Genomic DNA, 22,481 nt, shown 5'->3' on the forward strand with positions numbered 1-22,481 from the left:
TTCATAGGAAAAGGCAGGCTCTGCATTCAGTGCTCAACCTCTTAACAACTAAAGAAACTGAACAACTCATTTTTAAATCAAGACATCATCATTAAATCAAGACATGGAGAGAAAGCTAATAAGCTTTAAGCTCAACAAATCCACAAGCAAGAAATTCGCAATGCAATCCCAGCGATTACCAACACAAACTGAGAAACAATCATTGACCATAAAAATATAATGCACACATTTAGAAACTACTATAAATCCTTATATTCTACTGAGTTTAAAGAAGACAAGACACAATCTAATGCATTTCTGGATGCATTAGAGATACCATAAATAGATACTCTTAGTACAGAGGAATTGGATAAACCTCTGGCACTACCAGAATTACTAGATGCTATAAAGTCACTTCAGAGTGGGAAAGCAGCAAGCCCTGATGGCTACAATGTCGAATTTTATAAGAAGTTCTCCACTCAGCTAGCTCCCCTCCTATTAGCAACATTCACAGAAGCTAGAGACAATAAAATTCTACCTCAAACTTTTCGTCAAGCATTAATCACCATCTTTCCTAAATAAAATAAGGACGTATTACAATGTGCATCATACAGGCCAATTTCACTTCTGAATAATGATGTTAAGATACTCTCCAAAGATGGAGAAAGTGCTGCCTTCAGTAATATCACAAGATCAAACTGGATTTATTAAAGGCCGACATTTAGCGTCCAATCTTCGACACCAGTTTAATGTAATATACTCACCCGCAAAGTCAAACATCCCAGAGATTTTATTATCCTTGGATGAAGAAAAAGCATTTGATATGATTGAATGGAACTACCTTTTCACTACATTGGAGAAATTTGGGTTTGGCCCGAATATTTGTGCATGGATCAAACTACTGTTTACCAATCCAGAAGTTTCAGTTTGTATTAACAATATTAATTCAGACTACTTTAAACTAAAACGTGGTATCAGACAAGGATGCCCCTTGTCACCACTACTTTTTGCAATCGCCATTGAGCCACTGGCAGTTCATTTTCGAAATGCTTATGAGATAAAGGGGATTATCAGAGAAGGACTTGAACAGAAAATTTCTCTATATGCAGCTGATATGGTACTGTATATATCAGACCCACAAAATACTATGCCCACAGTCCTAACAGCACTAACAGAATTTCAAAAGATTTTTGGTCTCAGAATTAATTTGACTAAAAGTGTGATCTTTCCAGTGAATTCTCAAGCACACAATATTTGATTGGACACATTCCTTTTTATCATCGCAGATCAGTTCAAATATCTAGGGGTAAACATCACAAACATAAAGCTCTTTATCAACAAAATTTCGCTGTCTGTATGGAAAAAATCAAGCAAGACTTGCATAGATGGTCAACCCTTCATCTCACTTTAGCTGGAGGAATTAACATTGTTAAGATGAATATCCTCCCTAAGCTTCTCTTTTTACTTCAAAATATTTCAATATACATCAATAAATCGTTCAATAAGAAATTAGATTCAACCATAACACATTTATTTGGAATCCAAAACATCCACGTATCCAAAGACCGACCCTACAAAGGCCAAAGGCAGAAGGTGGCATGGCTCTACCTAACTTTCAATTTTACTACTGGGCAACAAACATACAACATATTAAAACCTGGACATTGACACAAATAGATGAACATATGCAGGCTTGGTCTGCAATAGAAATAGAATCCTGCAGTTCATCTTTATATTCCTTGCTTTGCGCCCCAATAAATGCAAATTATCGCCAATATACTAATAACCCAATAGTGCTTCACTCACTCAGAATATGGAACCAGTGTAGGAAGCATTTTAAGATACAGAATCTTTTATCTACCTTTTAAATATCTTTTGGGGAGGTGGGGGATATTGAGTCTGAATGGGCCCTGTTCTGTGCCTCTATTGTTGAGGCGGCTGACCGGAGCTGTGGCCGTAAGGTGGTCGGTGCCTGTCGTGGCGGCAATCCCCGAACACGTTGGTGGACACTGGCGATGAGAGATGCCATCAAGCTGAAGAAGGAGTCCTACAGGACCTTTTTGTCCTGTGGGACTCTGGAGGCAGTTGATAGGTACTGGCAGGCCAAGCGGAATGCGGCTTTGGTGGTTGGTGAGGCAAAAACTCGGGCGTGGGAGGAATTTGGGGAGGCCATGGAGAACGACTTTCGGACTGCTTCGAGGAGATTCTGGTCCACCATCCGGCATCTCAGGAGGGGGAAGCAGTGCAGTGTCAACACTGTATATGGTGGGGATGGTACACTGCTGACCTCAACTCGGGACGTTGTGGGTCAGTGGGAGAAGTACTTCAAAGTCCTCCTCAATCCCACTAACATGCCTTCCAATGAGGAAGCAGAGCCTAGGGACTCAGAGGTGGGCTCCCCCATCTCCGGGACTGAGGTCACCGAGGTGGTCAAAAAACTCCTTGGTGGCAGGGCCCCGGGGGTGGATGAGATACGCCCGGAGTTCCTCAAGGCTCTGGATGTTGTAGGACTGTCCTGGTTGACACGATTCTGCAACATCGCATGGACATCAGGGACAGTGCCTCTGGATTGGCAGACTGGGGTGGTGGTCCCCCTCTTTAAGAAGGGGGACCGGAGGGTGTGTTCCAAATACAGAGGGATCACACTCCTCAGCCTCCCTGGAAAAGTCTATTCGGGGGTCCTGGAGAGGAGGATCCGTCGGATAGTCGAACCTCAGAACAGTGTGGTTTTTGTTCTGGTCGTGGAACAGTGGACCAGCTCTACACCCTTAGCAGGGTCTTGGAGGGTGCATGGGAGTTTGCCCAACCAGTCTACATGTGTTTTGTGGATTTGGAAAAGGCGTTCGACCGTGTCCCTCGGGGAATCCTGTGGGGGGTACTCCGAGAGTATGGGGCACCAGACCCCCTGATAAGGGCTGTTCGGTCCCTGTACGATCGGTGTCAGAGCTTGGTCCGCATTGCCGGCAGTAAGTCAAACCCATTTCCAGTGAGAGTTGGACTCCGCCAGGGCTGCCCTTTGTCACCGATCCTGTTCATAACTTTTATGGACAGAATTTCTAGGCACAGCCAGGGCGTTGAGGGGGTCTGGTTTGGTGGACTCAGGATTGTGTCACTGCTTTTTGCAGATGATGTTGTCCTGTTTGCTTCATCAGGCCGTGATCTTCAGCTCTCTCTAGATCGGTTCGCAGCTGAGTGTGAAGCGGCTGGGATGGGAATCAGCACCTCCAAATCCGAGACCATGGTCCTCAGCCGAAAAAGGGTGGAATGCCCTCTCAGGGTTGGGAGCAAGATCCTGCCCCAAGTGGAGGAGTTCAAGTATCTCAGGATCTTGTTCACGAGTGAGGGAAGAATAGAGCGGGAGATCAACAGGCAGATCGGTGCGGCATCCGCAGTGATGCGGGCTCTGCATCGGTCTGTCATGGTGAAAAAGGAGCTGAGCTGCAAGGCAAACCTCTCAATTTAACAGTCGATCTACGTTCCTACCCTCACCTAAGGTCATGAGCTATGGGTAGTGACTGAAAGAATGAGATCACGAATACAAGCGGCTGAAATGAGTTTCCTCCATAGGGTGTCTGGGCTTTCCCTTAAAGATCGGGTGAGTAGCTCAGAGTAGAGCCGCTGCTCCTCCGCATCAAGAGGAGTCAGATGAGGTGGCTAGGGCATCTGATCAGGATGCCTCCAGGACGTCTCCCTGGTGAGGTGTTCCAGGCACGTCTAACCAGAAGGAGGCCCCGGGGAAGACCCAGGACACGCTGGAGGGACTATGTCTCTCGGCTGGCCTGTGAATGCCTTGGGATTCTCCCGGAAGAGCTAGAAGAAGTGGCCGGGGAGAGGGAAGTCTGGGCATCTCTGCTCAAGCTGTTGTCCCCGTGACCCGATCTCGGATAAGCAGAAGATGATGGATGGATGGATGGATGGATGGATGAATCTTTTATCGGTGGCACCTCTGCACAAGAACCACCTTTTTCAACCCTCGCAAACATGCAGTTTTTAATGTCTGGAAAACATTTGGGATTAAATCACTTAGAGATCTGTACATAGACAACGTCTTTGCATCCTACGAACAATTACATTCTAAATTTAACTTTCCAGCAACACATTTCTTTCACTATCTTCAAATTAGAAACTTTGTTAAAGAGAACCTACCCAATTTTCCTCATCTCCCACCTCCCTCTATGCTGGAAAATATATTCATCAGTTTCAAGGACTTAGACAGCATCTCTGCAATATATAAAACCATTTTACAGTCCCTCTCTTTCAAAGATCCAAGAGGACCATGGGAAAGGGATCTCTTCCTCATCATATCAGAAAAGGAGTGGAAGGTAGCAATGCAGAGAATTCACTCGAGCTCCATATGTGCAAAGCATACAATTATTCAACTAAAAATTATATATCAAGCACATCTGTCTTGCTTAAAATTGTCTAAAATGTTTCCAGGGCAAGATCCAACCTGCGAACGCTGCAATCAAGTTCCAGCCTCACTGGGTCACATGTTTTGGGCGTGCACCAAATTAACATCATTTTGGACCAAGATTTTTAAATACCTTTCAGACAGCCTTGGTGTCACAATCCCTCCTAATCCACTAACAGCTGTGTTTGGTGTACTTCCAGATGGGCTTAAAGTGGAGAAGGACAAACAAACTGTAATTGCCTTTACTACACTATTGGCACGTAGACTTATCTTGCTCAACTGGAAGAATCCTAACTCTCCTCTTTAAGTCAGTGGGTAACTTATGTTATACAGTATATTATTTGAAATTGGAAAAAATAAAATTCTTACTCAGAGGATCTGTGCAGAAATTTTTCCAAACCTGGCAGGATCTAATCAATAACATGTTAGAATAAGCTTTTAAAGTACTGAGGAAGCAGATTCTCTCCCTATTCTCTTCTTTTTCTTCTCTATTTATCTATATTCACTTATTAATTGATCTATTTGCTTATTTTTACTAGGTTTAAGTTTTATTCTGCTGCCCATGCTCTCTTTCTCAGGGGTGGGGGTTGATTTGTTTTCAGTCCTATTCTTGTAAAATTGATATATTTGTATGGAATGTTGTATGATTTCAATAAAATCAATAAAAAATTTAAAATAAATAAATGTTGTTGTTGTTCAGAAATTGTACCAGAACCAGAAAAAATAATGTATGTAACTATACTCTATGAATCTATATATGTTATGAATGTTTTATTATTTGAAATTGTTAATTTATTTTCAGAAGTAAATGAATCTACAAACTTAAACTTACGTAGAATGACTCCTTCAGCTCTGTATATGGGTGCTATATATGAGCAGAGTGTTACTGTCAGCTCTGGCTCAAATCAAACACAACTTTCTGCTTACAACAGACTAAACTACCAAGAGACTAGTAAATAAATCTCTGCCCCAAAAAATACCTGCACTTCATTTATTCCAAAAGAGAGATTCAGTGTTAGAAAAAAATCACATATATTAAATGGGAGTATGAAAAAACGTGTATAATTCTGGATGAGGGCCCTCTGTACATGTTTACATATCATGGTTTTATCATAAAGGTCTTCTTGTTTTGGAGCATTAGATTGCTAAATAACACTCACCTTTCCTGTCCTGTCAAGCTCTGGAAATGCTGTCATAGTCACACCAAACAGTCTTTGCAGTGAGTTAAGAGTTTTTTGTTTCACATCATAAATAGAGAACCTAGAAAATCACTACAATATGTTACCCAAGACCCAAACAAATATAACACTATATTCAGAAAGCTTTTAAACATAATTATTATTTCAAAAATACACCTTGAGAATACAAATCAATTAAGCAATCCAAATTCATGAAAAGATATTTCATATGTAACAGTCTTTTGTAAAGCACTTAGCCCCAATTATTTTAGCTTGTTCTTCAGTTATGGTACTTAGTTTATAGCATTATATTATTCAGATTTTCTACTAACATTATATTTTGCTATGAACATAAAGAGACACTTCACAACACAGATCATTGTAATCATTAAAATCTTGCTTAAAAAATCCTGCTAAATATTAAACAATATTATAAAAAAAATCAATCAATCAATTTTCATCCTCACATAATGCAGTTCAGTCACAGTGTCCTGGAGGCTGTACTGGCCTAATTAAGATCCCCTAGCACCAGCCAAAAAAAAATGGAAAAAAAATAGTAAAGTCTGATCATACTAGGGAAGTCACAAGCTTGTAAGTTGGCTGGAGAGCTGAAAACTATTAAGCATTACCAGTGCTCAGTTTAAGGTGTAATGGTTAAGGGTGGTGTTCAAATTGCCAAACCTTACACACATTTTGAGTAGTTCCTTGTTAAGTGATTCTGTTTTTTCCTTTTATTAGCATAGTAAACTTTGTGACGTTTTCTTAATTGGTAGGCAAATTAGTTATGATTAGGCAGCAAGCTAGTTGTGTGACAAAAAATTGTTACACTAAAGTGCTCATTTAAGCAACAGTTTTCAACCAGATATTATTAGAGGAATATTAGAAGGCAAAGATTAAAGATAGTTCCAAAAGTGTTAAATAAACAAGTAAAGGTAAAATAGGGTATCAGTTAAGGACATAACTAAAACAAGTGTCCAAAGAGCAAATGCATAAAGTCGCCCCTCTCACCTTGGGCATAATTTTGAGAATAGCCAAAAGATAAATGTTCCAGACGTATAATTTTGAACTGCATTACCCTGTATGTTGTTTTAGGGACACGTTTATCATGAATCATTTATCAAAGTTGTGTTTATTTCTAAAGTAAGTTAATGAGAAAGGGCGCAAGATTGAGTTAAGGTGCTTCTAGTAAACTCTGATATGGAAAAGGCTATACTTGGAACAGGATTGTTAAAAGATGCAAAACTCATGTGGGTGTCTCTGCATTCAGTGCAAATTGGGAACTTCCCCATCTCCCAGTAGGTGGTGATGTTGTGAATCTGCCTCAATAATTAATTGTTTAATGAAAATGTTTACAGTAAATTTAATTTGGTTGCCATAATCAGATTTTTTTGTATTATCCAAGATGAAAATAGGAAAGTCATTATTTTGCAGTATGTGAAATTTACTTCCTGGTGCCACTAGCCTATTTCAGGGTTGCTTGGGTAAACTCAGCGGTATTCTAGACATATCTTTGTTCATATGTGCACATATATAGCCTGAACATTTCAATTCTACCTTGGTGCCTGAAGGCTAGATAGAACCTTTTTTAAAAACCCATTGATTAAATTGTGCATCTTGCTATTTTGGAGAAGTCATACACTGATTACTTATGTAAAGTATAATTTAGCACTTTACCTACTGAGCAACAATTGGAACATTTTTGACTATTCATTTATGATTTTAGTTTTGAGTTTTTGATGTTCAGATATCTTTTATTAGTGGTTCTACTTTACCGCAGTACAGTGATCCCTCGCTATATCGCGCTTCGCCATTTCGCGGCTTCACTCCATCGCGGATTTTATATGTAAGCATATTTAAATATATATCGCGGATTTTTTGCTGGTTCGCGGATTTCTGCGGACAATGGGTCTTTTAATTTCTGGTACATGCTTCCTCAGTTGGTTTGCCCAGTTGATTTCATACAAGGGACGCTATTGGCAGATGGCTGAGAAGCTACCCAGCTTACTTTTCTCTCTCTTGCGCTGACTTTCTCTGATCCTGACGTAGGGGGATTGAGCAGGGGGGATGTTCGCACACCTAGACGATACAGACGCTCGTCTAAAAATGCTGAAAGATTATCTTCACATTGCTATCTTTTGTGCAGCTGCTTCCTGAAACGACATGCTACACGATGCTTCGCATACTTAAAAGCTCGAAGGGCATGTATTGATTTTTGATTGAAAAACAAACTCTGTCTCTCTCTATCTCTCTTTGTCTGCTCCTGACGGAGGGGGTGTGAGCTGCCGCCTTCAACAGCTTTGTGCCGCGGTGCTTCGCATACTTAAAAGCCAAACAGCCCTATTGATTTGTTTGCTTTTCTCTATCTATGTGACCTTTGCAGAGGAAGATATGTTTGCATTCTTTTAATTGTGAGATGGAACTGTCATCTCTGTCTTGTCATGGAGCACAGTTTAAACTTTTGAAAAAGAGACAAATGTTTGTTTGCAGTGTTTGAATAACGTTCCTGTCTCTCTACAACCTCCTGTGTTTCTGCGCAAATCTGTGACCCAAGCATGACAATATAAAAATAACCATATAAACATATGGTTTCTACTTCGCGGATTTTCTTATTTCGCGGGTGGCTCTGGAACGCAACCCCCGCGATGGAGGAGGGATTATTGTATATTGATAGACATTCATTTTGGATGATGTATTTATGACAGTACTTGGCCGACATTTTATCATCAGTGGTAGCCTAATCCATTATGAAAGGGACTGTCTCTCCCTTACTGTGTGGTTTATTGGAGGGCTTCTTCTTCCTTTGCTGCCTTCCAGTGCTGTTACTGCTGTTTGATCTTCCACTGCTTCTTCTATGCACCTCCAATCATCTTGTTTCTGCCATTTCCCATGAATGTATATTCATGCTACTGGCTTTCCCTCACACTGCTCACTTGGGTTCAGAGGGGAAACAATCAGCACTCACTTTCTCCAACTTCATAAACTGATTCAAGCCAAGATCTTTCACTGGTAGCCGTATACCCAGACCAATGTATAACTTTCTGTAAATACTGAGTATATATTTGTTCACTTGATGTTTACATAATTCATTTCCTATTACATTCATTGCTAGTTAGGCGATGATTGTTTTTTTTTCATTGTATGGTTAACTTAGGATCCATTTTGCCATCTGCAGTGGCTGTAAGATGAGTAAAGTAAAATATATAAAATATACAAGTTAAAGCAACTTCTCTAAAGGTAAATTTCAAACAGCAAACTAATCCATAATTGGAGTTGCATAGATTGTTTTCAAATTTGTCAGTACTTTTCAATGGGAGATTGTGAAGATTCAAAAGGTTGTACAGATCACTGTATTCAAGATATTGTAACAAAAATTCAACTTTTCTGATACATTTTCTTGAAGGTAAGTGTGCCAAATTTCAGCAAAGTTGGTTCACTGGGAACTGAGTTGTTTCATGCAGACAAAAACACTCAAGTAGAGAATGTAGTTGTAAAAATGGAGGAGAAATTTAGTGATAATAATGAAAAAGTACAAGGTACAGATAATCCTTTAGCCTGAAATAGAATTATATTTTGTTATAATGGCAGTGAGAAGAAAAGATGCAATATGAACACACAGGGAAAACATGCCATAGTTTAATTAAAAAGTGTAAAGAGGTGAAAGTAAAAAAATAAATAAAGGATATGAAAGTAAAAAATATGTAAAGGACACTTCAAATAAAAAGAAGCAAAACTTTTAATAATTTTACAAGCAATAATGAAAAATGTATTTCCTGAACCTCCCCTCCTGGCATACAGACAACCACCAAACCTTCAACAATTAATTGTCCGAGGCTCCCTAAGTGAACCAACAGAAAATGGCACATCTCCATGCCTACAGAAAAGATGCAAAACATGTGCCCACATCTATGATACAGACCGTATAGTTATACCACACTGCCGACTTGAACATCACATCAAGGGATCATTTTCCTGCAGATCATCTAATGTAGTCTACCTAATTTTCTGCATGAAATGTCCTGACACTGCACTCTATGTGGGAGAAACTGGACAAACACTCCGCCAGAGAATGAACTTACACAGGTTCCACATTAAACATGGCAACACAGATGTTCTTGTGGCGGCCCACTTCAATAGCCATGGACACTGTGAGAAGGACTTTAAGGTCACAGTGCTTATGGGCAACTTCAAAACACAGCAAGAGAGAAAAGAATGGGAAGTTAAACTCATGCTTAAATTTAATACTTTACAACATGGATTGAATAAAGACAAGAGTTTTATGGCCAGATATGAGGATTGTTTACATCTCTCAGAATGACAGACAACCTGTCTACAGACCCACATTGTTTTGAAAAAACTCATTACAAACTTCAAAAGACTTTGTTGGACAGTTATCTTATCCAGAGATCTTGACAATACATTGTTCTTTTCTCTCTTGCTAAATTAACCCTAGCCTGAATGAATCTATTAATTTTTTACATACAAAATTTCTCATTTAAAGATTTACCAATGTTGTTTCTTGTCCTAGAGTGTGTATATAAACATAGGAAACTTCAGTTTCTGTATTACATCTTGCCTGAAGAAGGGGCCTGAGTTGCCTCGAAAGCTTGCATATTGTAATCTTTCTAGTTAGCCAATAAAAGGTGTCATTTTGCTTTGCTTTTCTCTACATTCATAATGGCTAACACGGTACAGCACCCTAGTACTACAAGCAATAATGAAACATAATGGAAACATTTTAAAGACCAAACCTACTTTTCTTGGAATCTTTGTAACTGATATACAGCTTCCTCTGGTCTTAGTCCAGGAGCTGCAGGACCTCGAGTATCAAACAAGTTTCTCAACTGAATGACATCAACACTAAAACTCTGCAAAGCAAAATATTAGAGAAGCATTAAAACACATTATTTGAAATAGAATCTATTTAAAGTTACTATGCTTTTATAAAAAGTACAGTGCATTTTTGTAGTAGTATTAAGAACCTGTTACTACTCTGGGCTAATAGAAAAATGATGTACTAAATGAATCAAAATAGCATACCATTAACTGCATTATATGAATATTATTTCTTGCAGGAGTGAAGCTTTATTTATTTTTTAACAAACAAACCACCAATCTGAAGGCTTAAATCTTTTACAATGTATCAATTTTATTTGCTATACAATAGGTGCAGTGAGTTGATACTTGATGCTGTAATATGTATAATGCACCTACAATTTTTTATACTTGGTGCAATACACACTTTTCCACTTATCTGACTTTATGAACATAACGTCTATTCCAGTGGATGGAGATATTTGTCAGACTTGTACATTTAAAAAACATTCTAAACTTTATGCGCATCATGATCTTAATGAGCTTTTATGTAAGAATACTAATATAATCATAAACAAGGAGCACAAGATTCAACAAAATACTTTTTACCTTGACTTGTTTATCCAGCTCTTGTTCAAATATGATTTTTTTCTCTTTTAGTAGTTTTTTTCTTACCTGTAAATTTTAAATAAAGCACTATTACATTAAAATATTATGTGACATTAATTTGCCTGTCGATTCTGGTATCCTCATGACCCTAAATTAGACAAAACTGGTTTGAAAGTGGATAGGTGATGGAGCGATTGATTAACTTACCTGAAAAAAATACTGAAATAACCATTTTATTTAGTTACTACTGTGAGGGATGGCCGGCCAAATATTCCGGTCCACACCTCCAGGCCGCCAGATGGAGCTCTCCCAGCAGCATGGAAGGTTCCCAAATTCCAGCAGGGAATTATGGACATTGTAGTTGTTATAAACAACCCTGCTGGATACCATGGGGACCACCAGGAGCTGCTGTAGGGAGGCTCACAGAGTGCTACGTGCCCTATAACCCGGAAGTGCGTCATAATCATATGATCGGAAGGAACGACATGCTTCCGGGTTGAAGAAAAGGACTTTTAATCTGACCCAGAAGTGATGAGGATTTATGGATTGTTGGGATGGAACTACTTCCGGGTCAGGAACTATAAAGGACTCTGGGAAATCCCAGACGGGCGAGCTGAGCTGGGTGGAAGGGTGGGTGATTATTGTATTGATTATTGATTTGAGTAGTGTGGAGTGGAGGGTACTTTGTGCACATTATTATTATAAAATAAATAATAATTGGAATTTTACCCGGTGTTTGGAGTGGTACCTGAGGGTTCAAGAGGTCGATAACTACCTCTACTGCGACACTACATTATGGAATAATTTTAGTACTAGGGTGTTGTACCGTGTTAGCCATTATGAATGTAGAGAAAAGCCAAGCAAAATGACACCTTTTATTGGCTAACTAGAAAGATTACAATATGCAAGCTTTCGAGGCAACTCAGGCCCCTTCTTCAGGCAAGATGTAATCTGGAATAATTTTAAAAATAGTGAAAAATCCAGTTGTTTCATACTAATATGTAGTTAATGTTATTACAACTAGAGGAGACCATGTAAGGTCTATAACATAAGGAGCCTCTTAATCATACCAATATTTTACAACATATCAAAAAAATAAATAAACAAAAACATTATTAAAAGCAGGAAACTTTTAACTTTTATGTGGTAATTTTCTTTCCATAGTTAAGCTGGTTAGAAATTTCACTTTAAAAAATCTATGCAATTTATTTGAATTAAATAAATTATTTTATAGTCACTCCACTTTTTCATACTTAGTCACATATGATCAACAAAGAAAAAATAATTTTTTACTTTTCTAGTGCATTTTTGAATAAAACCTTATATATATTTTAGAGGAGCCAGTTAACCTAACACAAACTACTTTGGTACATGGGTGAAAAGTTGTGTAAAGCAGAAGATATCGGAAGAATACACAAGATCAACTCAGGTAGGGAACGAATACCAGTTATCTGCGGCTGTGAAACAATGCAATGTTAGCCACTAAACCACAATGTCACCCCTTAAGAGAGTGTTATATAAATACTTTGATTTAACTGCACTCAAACATATATATCCATGCTCTTTACTTTCCAATTTTTTTTTTGCCAATGCAAAATATATACTTGAATGCAGATACATTTGAATAGATAGATAGATAGATAGATAGATAGATAGATAGATAGATAGATAGATAGATAGATAGATAGATAGATAGATAGATAGATAGATAGATAGATAGATAGATAGATAGATACTTTATTAATCCCGATGGGAAATTCACAATGTATTTGGAACACATTTCCGAACAGGGGTCATAACACATTAACACACAGGTATCATAACATTCCTTCAAACTTACATTTTCTGCCAAACTCATTAATTCTGCCCAGTTCTCCCTCAAATTGTCCACTTCTGTGGTTTCATCTCTTGAAAGCCTCATCTGGTAAGATCTAACAGAAAATTAATTATCAAAAAAGTAAAAATATGAATATCTGCAATTTATTTGCCAACAGCATTTAACAAAGTACTGCATATGCTATATGGCTGGAAATATCCAATATTTCTTGTTCTTGAAAGATCAACAGTTAACTTTCATATACATTAGAGAATTCATGGTGAATATAAACAAAAAAAGCCCTCAAAATGGGAGAAGATTGTTTCCATTTAACATGATATAAAGGAATACTTTAGATGTTAACTAAATAAATAAGTACACAAATAAATAGAAGCATTGTGAAACGTGACAATAAAACGATAATAATAAAATGACACAGTATGTGAACATAAATAAATTTGTAACACAATGTTTTTGTTGCTTATATTTTTATGTATTTATTCAGTTTTTCCTTATTTATTTATTTCACTGACACTGAACACAACATGAAACACAGCTTGAAAGAAAATTTTTTATTTTTACCATTCAGAGTTGAGAGGCTAGGCTCTAACTAGTATTATGTTTTGATTGGTGAATTGTCAGGGGTGGACACAAACCTTTATTAATACTTTGAACTATTCATATTCGCAAATCATTTTGTTATTATTAATTCATTGTCACATTTCACAATACATTATTTATTTGTGTGTTTATGGAATTACTTAATTGTGTCCTAAATATTCCTCCATAATTTGTTTTTAAAAAATCCACTAAGCATATACCTATACTTGACAACAGATGGCAGTGTATCCTCTAGTTCCTTTGATATTGTTTAACCCTGAAGCTTTTTCTGAATCAAATTACATCAGAACAAGAGAAATACTTAAATAATATATCTTAGAATTTCTACTTATTTTGCAAAATTCAACTAACCACAGAGATAAACATTTTAAATATAAAAATTATGTGTTGTAGTAGTAGTAGTGCTATTGTCATGTACACACATCCATCCATCCATTATCCAACCCGCTATATCCTAACTACAGGGTCACATGGGTCTGCTGGAGCCAATCCCAGCCAACACAGGGAGCGAGGCAGGAAACAAATCCCGGGCAGGGCACCAGCCCACCACAGTCATGTGTACACAGTACAGCAAAACTCTTACCTGCATGAACAACTATCTTGTGACAAATCACCACTCCCTAGCAACTTGATAAACAAGAATGAATTACAATTCATAACTTTGCTTGAAGAGATATTTAATACATTTTTAAGGAGCTCAAATATGGGGTCATGAAAAAGGAACTTTTTTTCAGAAAGGGACAATCTTTTAGGAAGTTGTTAAAGAGGTTTACATAAACAAGCAGTAGGTAAAGCTGTTGAATTCACTACTTGCTTTTAAAATAATTATTCCTCTGAGCCCCCTTCACCTCAGCAAACAATGTTGTGCTAAATAGTTATATGATCTGCTTGACACCAAATCACAGCATGAGTCCTGCCATAGCTTCCACTATAAAGATAATGTATTTGACAACAATATGCATCTTCAACTCAAGCAAATTAGTACTTACAGCTTTGAAGGTTTAATAGTGGGCATTGAGATTAGTGCTGCTGCCTCCCTGCTCCCGGGAATAGGATATGATTTTTGATCAAGTCGCTTTATGTTTGTGCTGTGCTTGCATATTCTTTACCTGTCCTCATAGGTTGTCTCTTGGTAATCACAGTTTCCCCCAACATCCTAACGACACGAATGCTTGGTTAACTGGCCCAGTGAGAATTAGTATTGATATATATGTTAATTGTTTACTGTAATGCAATGGCATCTTTCCTGAGGATAGACCTTGCCATGCACATCCACTGATAGGATAGGGTTTTTTTTTAGATCAACACAAAACTGAAAAGGAAAATTAGGTTGCAGAAAAAGGGTTGATGGACTAAAGGTTGTACAAGTAAGCTGAATGTGTATTAAATGTTATTGTCATAATATGGAGATGGGTTGTTCAATGTGAATCTACGTTATTGTTCTGTTTGTAAACTACATGGTAGTCATAATTAAAATTATTTACCTGAGCTGCTTGTACATTCTCTCAACAGGCTGGTAGATCATGTCAATTTTATTCTCCATGTCTTGCAGTTCTTCCAAGAGACAGAGTGCATCGTTTAATTGTTCAAGAGACTGAACCTCAGTCATTAATTGCTGATACCTTGTATTTCTATATTGTAAAATTTCATTTAATCTTTCCTGGGAAAGACATAAAACATCAAACAATAAATTATTTCCTTAAATTGCAAGGTCTCTTTCAGAAGCACATTTAATTAAAATATATTTTACTAAATACAATTTTAAATTAATGTTTCTTTAAGAACACCAATTTGGATAATACTGTAGTGAAAAGTTGCATTATATTTTCACTCAGGGTGTTAATCTACCAATGTTATGCAGGAAAATTATATAGGGCAAGCCAAAAAGAAGTACCATATTTCAAACATTTATTCTACAAAAACGCTACAAGATAAAATACATTTTATTTCGACACAAGAAAGGGTATACAAAATAGATTTTTTTCACTGTGTTTTAAAAATGATGTCATCAAGGTGGTGGCCATCATTAGCGATACACTCTGCAATGCCAAATTCTGCAATGGCACACCAAACTGTAACACGCTCACTGTGCAGGGGTCTCTGATGAAGTTCACAAAGGTTGGTTTCAGTCCAATAGGGAAAGTTTTCCTTATTTACGCATTCATTCAAATGGAAATGTGCCTCGTCACTGCACATGAAGATGGCATCTCAATGAACGGTTTGCAGAATGTTCATGCACAACTCTCCATGGCTCTCCCAGTCTCCATCAGTGAGTTCCTGCACTACCATAATTTTCTATGGACGGAAATTACAGTCCTCATGCAAAATCCTCCTTAAAGATGTGTTGGAAATGCCTAACAGCAAAAGCATTTTTGCTAGCTTAAGTGCAATGATATTTTGTTCCATATCTTCCAAATACTGATGTTAACTATTCATTACTAATCAAGTAATTCTTAAATTTCATTCTGTGCTTATGCATATGTTATGAAGTCACTAAGTAGACACTCTTCAAATTAAGTGTTTATTGAAATTTGTCACATTACATTACTATTCTCTATGTTCTCTATGCATGATTACGTAATCTCTAAAAGAATTCATCACTTCAAATATATCAGTGCAAGCTAATTCAGTCAAGTTAAAATTGATATTGAATCAAATTGGGACATTGTGATTCGAAATCAAATCGAACTGGGGAATCAGTGCTAATACCCAGCTCTAAACAGCAGCCAGATATTAGAAACAAGAAACTATCCCAGCAAATTGAGTTTTCAGGCAACAACAAAATTAATTATGTAATATCATTAATACCGACCACAAACATTTAACTTGACATTTGGAGGGTAATTCTTGATTCTCCTTTGTAGGGGATTGTGGGAAAATGTCAACATTATCACAAGCAGAGTTCATTTGAGATTTCCAGTGATTTCCCTGTATTTTGAAGTGTCTCATGCTAATCACTCTTTAATTTAACAAACACATCTTTAATATGTTTGTGAAAAATCAGAGTGCCTGGATAAAAACCCACAAAGACATAGTGACAACAGGAAAACTCCACACAAATATTACCTTGGCTGGGATTTGAATTCAGGGTTATGTAAATTTGAGGTAGCAGCATTTACTAATCCACCACCAGAAAATCTCAAAATAAAGATCTGAAACAAACTGAAATGAATAAGTAGCCAAGTATGTGGTTTCTAATATCACATTATTAAAAGATGATTTCATTAAACAGCATGGCCTTTCCTTTGGAAAAAACAGCTTAAATAATCCATTATAAAGAAAAATAAGACATTGCAGAAAGCTCAACAACTGAGATGATATATTTGTCAGATCCAAAGTCTTTTATAAACCTACAAAAAGTGATCAAAAACTTTGGTAGTCAAGAGCAGACAACTTACAACTATCTTGATAGCTTATTGTAATATAAAACTGATTGGAAGGGAACTATGATCTTACCTGATGTGAATACACACATTCTTTCTCAAATCGGGCATGGCTAAATACAATAAGCCTAAAGTAAAATAGAACTAACTGCCTGCAATTTTTTCCATAAAAATTAAATGGAACATAAGCTTTTTGGTGAGCGTGTTATTTGATATTTATACTTTTAATCCTGAACATTTTAAATGTGGCACTCATAGTGAAGAAGGTCACAGGACACATAATGACAAAGTGAAAGGTACCTCAAAATTATACATTTGAAATTAACTCATAAATTGTACATACTGATGTTCTTGAAGCACTTTATTATTTTACTTTAAAATCACAAGAGGGAAAAATAAAACCTCATGCATAATCCAATACCAGTTCCTTTGTCACAATCACAATGTGATTCAGTGGTGGTAATCCAAACTGTAACTTTATGGTATTAGGCCAATTTCTATACAAACTGCTTGCATTGCATGTAGGTTTTTTTGTCAAGTCCAATTGAGAGAAATTAATCTAGACTATGCTTAAAGTGTTCTTTACTTACTCATGATAAGATGATGTCATTAAGATTAGCATAGTCACTGTCTTTGTGGAATGTTCTGTGTCTCGCCCTGTGTGCATGTGGGTTTTATTGGTGATTATAAACTGGACTGGTGGAAGTGAGAAAGGATGTGTGAATTAGCTTTTCAAAGGACTAGCACTGTATATAGCCTTGGTTCTAACCTTGTGTCCCATGCAAAACCTTCTCATTCTCTGTAATGGGTAAATGGAAGAACACAAATTATGCATTTTATTTGTGCAACATGGACACACAGTAATTAGTATTACTGCCTTACAGTTTCATGGTCCTGACTTAATTCAAAGGATGCTCACTGTCCACGTTAAATTTAAATAATTTTTAAGCATACTTTCTTACACCCTGTCCTCCTCTAAGATCTCCAAGTCAAAAATTAACTGCTAGCTGCAAATTGGCTTTGTATGAGTGTGGGTATTTGCAGTAAATAGGCATGTCTACCCAGGGTTGGTTCATGTGTTGTGCCTCACTTTCCTGGTATTGCCAGCGGCAACCCATAACCCTGTAATGGAAAGACAGCTGGAGGGATTACCATTCCTATTCTATATCATTCGGGTTGTCACTGGGTTTATATTGTACATTGTTCAGTTTTGATAAATTTCTTACTCTTGCTTCTTGATGAAGTACTGAAGCATATGTAAACTTCCACACTCCTGCAAAACCAGCCAGGGAGTCCTTAATGAGTGAGCAGTCCAACCAAATGCATCCTCCTTGAAAGACCTAAAGAGAAAAAAGTCTAATCAGTAACAGCATAAAGTTGAAGAACCACAGAAAATACTCAAGAGGCTGTTAACTAGATATGCTTTGAATTTTATTTACAAATGTACCTAAAGCTTAAATGTAAAATTTCTATCAAGAAATCACACAACTGACAAAATTTTATTTTCAATGTATGCTAAAAATGACACAATGAATGACACGCTGAAAAACTGGAAATTATTTAAGTGATAAAAGAATGGGAGTGAGATTTGATAAGATATATAGAGGGAAACATTCAGTGTTTTTGTAAAAAAGTATGTAGTAGCATAACCCACTTTGATAATCTCCTTTGTGGCTAATCATTTATGTGTGCTCTTAATGCTGGTATACTTTTTTCCTGTTAAAGAACATCCATCCATCCATTTTCCAACCTGCTGAATCCGAACACAGGGTCAAGGGGTTCTGCTGGAGCCAATCCCAGCCAACACAGGGCACAAGGCAGGAACCAATCCCGGGCAGGGTGCCAACCCAGTGCAGGACACACACAAACACACCCACACACCAAGGCCAATTTAGAATCACCAATCCACCTAACCTGCATGTCTTTGGATTGTGGGAGGAAACCGGAGCGCCCAGAGGAAACCCATGCAGACACGGGGAGAACATGCAAACTCCACGCAGGGTGGACCCGGGAAGCGAACCTGGGTCTCCTAACTGCGAGGCAGCAGCGCTACCACTGCGCCACCGTGCCGCCCATTGTTAAAGAACATTTATCAAAAATATACATAATATTTTAAATAATACATCTTTCCCATTAGATTATAAAACTTAGAAAAAGCAATACTTACAGCTGGGATGTCATGTATTTTCCCTTCAATACTCTGAAGACGCTCAACTTCTCTAGTAATAATAAAATGTTCAGGATTTTTCGATGTCATTTCTGCAAACTGACTGTTCAAGTCGTCTTTCCACAGAAAATCATAATAACTATATGAGAAAATGTGTTTTTCTATAACAGGCTTCAAATCTATATAAAAAGAAAGAAAATTATTTTGGCTACTAACTGCTTACACATGCTAGTTACCATTATAGTCCATGAATGACGAGACAGATTTTTAGTCTAAAAATGTTAAATGTTTCTCCTCCTATTATTAAGCAATTCAAAACATTTTGATGTTCATCTTTCACTTTCTTTAAATAAAGAACACTAGGCCAAACAGATGTTTACTATTTTCATATGTTTGAGTCTTTCACTCAGGTACAGTATTTATTTTTACCTTTTTTTGTGAGTTGTATGTGATCCCCCTTTAAAGTGTGCAGATACTAATGTATATGCAAAGCAGTGCTTAAAGTGGATATGCATACATTCATATAATGGTATAACACTGATTAGGGCATTTACTGTATTTGATGGACAAATATTGGCACATATTAAATTTACACAAAAATTAGGGGCTGGGTGCAACAGAACAGGAACTAAAGTCCATACTCCCCTACCAACGCCACTGTTTAACCGTTTCGAGGACACCCCTTCCTCCTCTGTTTCTGTCTGGCTCCCATGAAGCAACACCTACTCACAACCACAGTGTCTGGCACTAGCACTCAAGGTTTATAGCGCTGGCTAACCATTGAGCTTCACCAAACCAAAAAGATAGAAATATCTTTTCTAAGTGGATGACTACTGCCATAGGTGTACCGTCCTGCCAAATTTCATCTTTTTAATTAAGCATGAAATTTTGTTTTTGATGTTAAGTGAGTGAGCAAATGAGTGAGTCGGTCAAGTTTTCATATATATATAGTACATATATATATTGTGAGATATGGTCGGCCATTCATCCCGGCCAATACCCCCAGGCCACTAGATGGAGCCCTCCTTGCAGCATGGAGGTGCCAAGAATGCCAGCAGGGAATTATGGACAACAGAGTTTTTATGCACAGCCCTGCTGGCTACCATGAGGGCCGCCAGGAGTCACTGCAGGGAGGCACAAGGACATGTATTTCCCCTATAACCTGGAAGTACGTCCCAGTCACATGGACAGAAGAAATGATGTACTTCCGGGATGAAGAAGGAGAGTTTTTATCTGACCCGGAAGTGCTGAATAATCACATGGACTGAGGGATCAGAAGCACTTCCAGGTCAAGGACTATAAAGGACTGTGGGAAATCCCAGACAAACGAGCTGAGTCGGAAGGAAGGGTGGCAACGCGTCTGGGAGTGGAGGATTGTTTATTGATTACTGTGATTTGTATTGGTTTATGAGTATAGTGGAGTGGAGGGTGCTTTGTGCACATTATTGTCCAAATAAAAATAATCATTGGACTTTTATCTGGTGTCTGGCGTCTGATCAGAGGGTTCAAGGGAGCGATAGCACCCCCTATCTGTCACAATATATATATATATATATATATATATATATATATATATATATATATATATATATATATATATATATATATATATAGTACAGTAATCCCTCGCTATATCGCGCTTTGACTTTCGCGGCTTCACTCTATCGCGGATTTTATATGTAAGCATATCTAAATATATAACGCGGATTTTTCGCTGCTTTGCGGGTTTCTGCAGTCAATGGGTCTTTTTACTTCTGGTACTTGCTTCCTCAGTTGGTTTGCCCAGTTGATTTCATACAAGAGATGCTATTGGCGGATGGCTGAGAAGCTACCCAATCAGAGCACGCAGTTAAGTTCCTGTGTGCTGCTGATTGGCTCAGCGACGGAGTGCTGCATTAACCAGGAAGTCTCATCTCACTCATTCAGCATTAACGTGCTCCTGTTACTGCTTCAGGGGCCGTGTCCAAGAGCCAACAGAAGATGCAAATGACTGCAGAAAAGGTAAAAGTTTTGGATATGTTGAAGGAAGGGAACAGCTACACTGCTGCAGGACACCATTACGGCAACAATGAGTCCACGATTCTTTTTATTTAAAAAGGAGGAAAAGCATATAAGATTTACGGCCGCAGTGTCCTTTAACCAGGGCGCAAAACGAGTTGCAAGTGGACGTGATAAGGCAGTAGTCTGGATGGAATCTGCTTTAGGGATTTGGATTGAAGAGAGTTGGAAGAAGAACAACAAGAGGCTCCTTTAGAACAGCTGTAACGCTATCCTTTGTTGTGCAGTAAAATGAAACTCATCGTTATCGGACAAGTCGTTGTGTCATTGTTGGTGAGTAATCATAATTAATTATCTACGTACAGTACTTATTACATGTACATAGTTTAGTGTCACTGTACACACATTTTACTGTATACAATTTTTCTTGCATTGTACGTATTTATTGCTGGTGGCCTGTCTGTCGTAATGGCTGTAAAATATGTGATATCGGAGACACTCGATATCTTTAAAATAATATTTAGGTTTTACTGTATATAAACTGTGTTTACATACATAATTTCAACGAATCTTACCTAATAGCTAAGAGAATACAAAGGGTTTATGCTGTATAATTGTGCGGGAAATGTTTATAATAGTGTGGGAGAGTTTATAAGGGCTTAAAATATATAAAAATAACCATATGAACATATGGTTTCTACTTCGCGGATTTTCATCTTTCGCGGGGGGTTCTGGAACGCAACCCCCGCGATGGAGGAGGGATTACTGTACAGCATAAAGATGCATTCATCAATGGTGATAATTACTTTACATCTGCGGTTATCCAATGCTTTTGTTTATTTCTTTTGAAAACATTGAAAAAATTTGAAAACATTGCCGAATATATATGCTGGGCACACTGCAAAATTAAAATTTACTGAATGAGAGTGACATACTCCATCCCAAACTAAGCATCATTTCAAAGTAGATAGTACACTTACTACTAATGACATGGCCAATGTAGCTAAAAATTACTTTAATGTCTTCATCTTCTTTAACTGCCATTGACAGCACCTGGTCTTTGGATTTTCCTGGCCAACATTTTACAATGTCAGTTATGTTCAGTATTACTGAAGCAGACTCTTTCAAAGCCTCTTGTGCCACTTCTAATGAAGGATCAATAGTAATGTTTGGAATGGTCAGCCTCAGTTTAAGATGACACCTTTCATAAAGCAAAGAGTACAAACACACAGAGAAATTTGTTACAACAGGCAAACACAAAGCAACAGGAAAAGAGAATATTTATAAGCACTAATGAGCTGAATCAATGTACCGTAATACCAGTTCACAACACGGAAAACCATTTAATCCAATCATCTGTATCAGGGGTATCCAACTCCTGGTGGGCCACAGTGGCTGCAGGTTTTCATTCTAACCCTTTTCCTAATTAACAAGCAGTTTTCACTGCTAATTAACTCATTTTCCCTTAATTTTAATAGCTCTGTTTTTAAGGAGTCACTTCTTTGAA

General features: G+C 37.6%; 1 protein-coding gene across 1 annotated transcript in view; it reads right to left on the reverse strand.

The window, feature by feature from the left end:
• LOC114649411 (uncharacterized) overlaps positions 1 to 22,481 on the reverse strand; it is a 239,282-nt gene that overhangs the window by 134,839 nt on the left and 81,962 nt on the right. Inside the window, exons 24-31 of the mRNA XM_051924730.1 lie at positions 21,955 to 22,175; positions 18,977 to 19,155; positions 18,036 to 18,149; positions 14,911 to 15,086; positions 12,830 to 12,920; positions 10,990 to 11,055; positions 10,321 to 10,433; positions 5,551 to 5,650 (exon numbers count right to left, since the gene is read on the reverse strand). Coding sequence (XP_051780690.1) covers positions 5,551 to 5,650; positions 10,321 to 10,433; positions 10,990 to 11,055; positions 12,830 to 12,920; positions 14,911 to 15,086; positions 18,036 to 18,149; positions 18,977 to 19,155; positions 21,955 to 22,175 — 1,060 coding nt within the window. The remainder of the gene's footprint in view (positions 1 to 5,550; positions 5,651 to 10,320; positions 10,434 to 10,989; positions 11,056 to 12,829; positions 12,921 to 14,910; positions 15,087 to 18,035; positions 18,150 to 18,976; positions 19,156 to 21,954; positions 22,176 to 22,481) is intronic.

Source organism: Erpetoichthys calabaricus, chromosome 3 (assembly GCF_900747795.2).
Source record: "Erpetoichthys calabaricus chromosome 3, fErpCal1.3, whole genome shotgun sequence".
NCBI classification, from domain to species: Eukaryota; Metazoa; Chordata; class Cladistia; order Polypteriformes; family Polypteridae; genus Erpetoichthys; species Erpetoichthys calabaricus.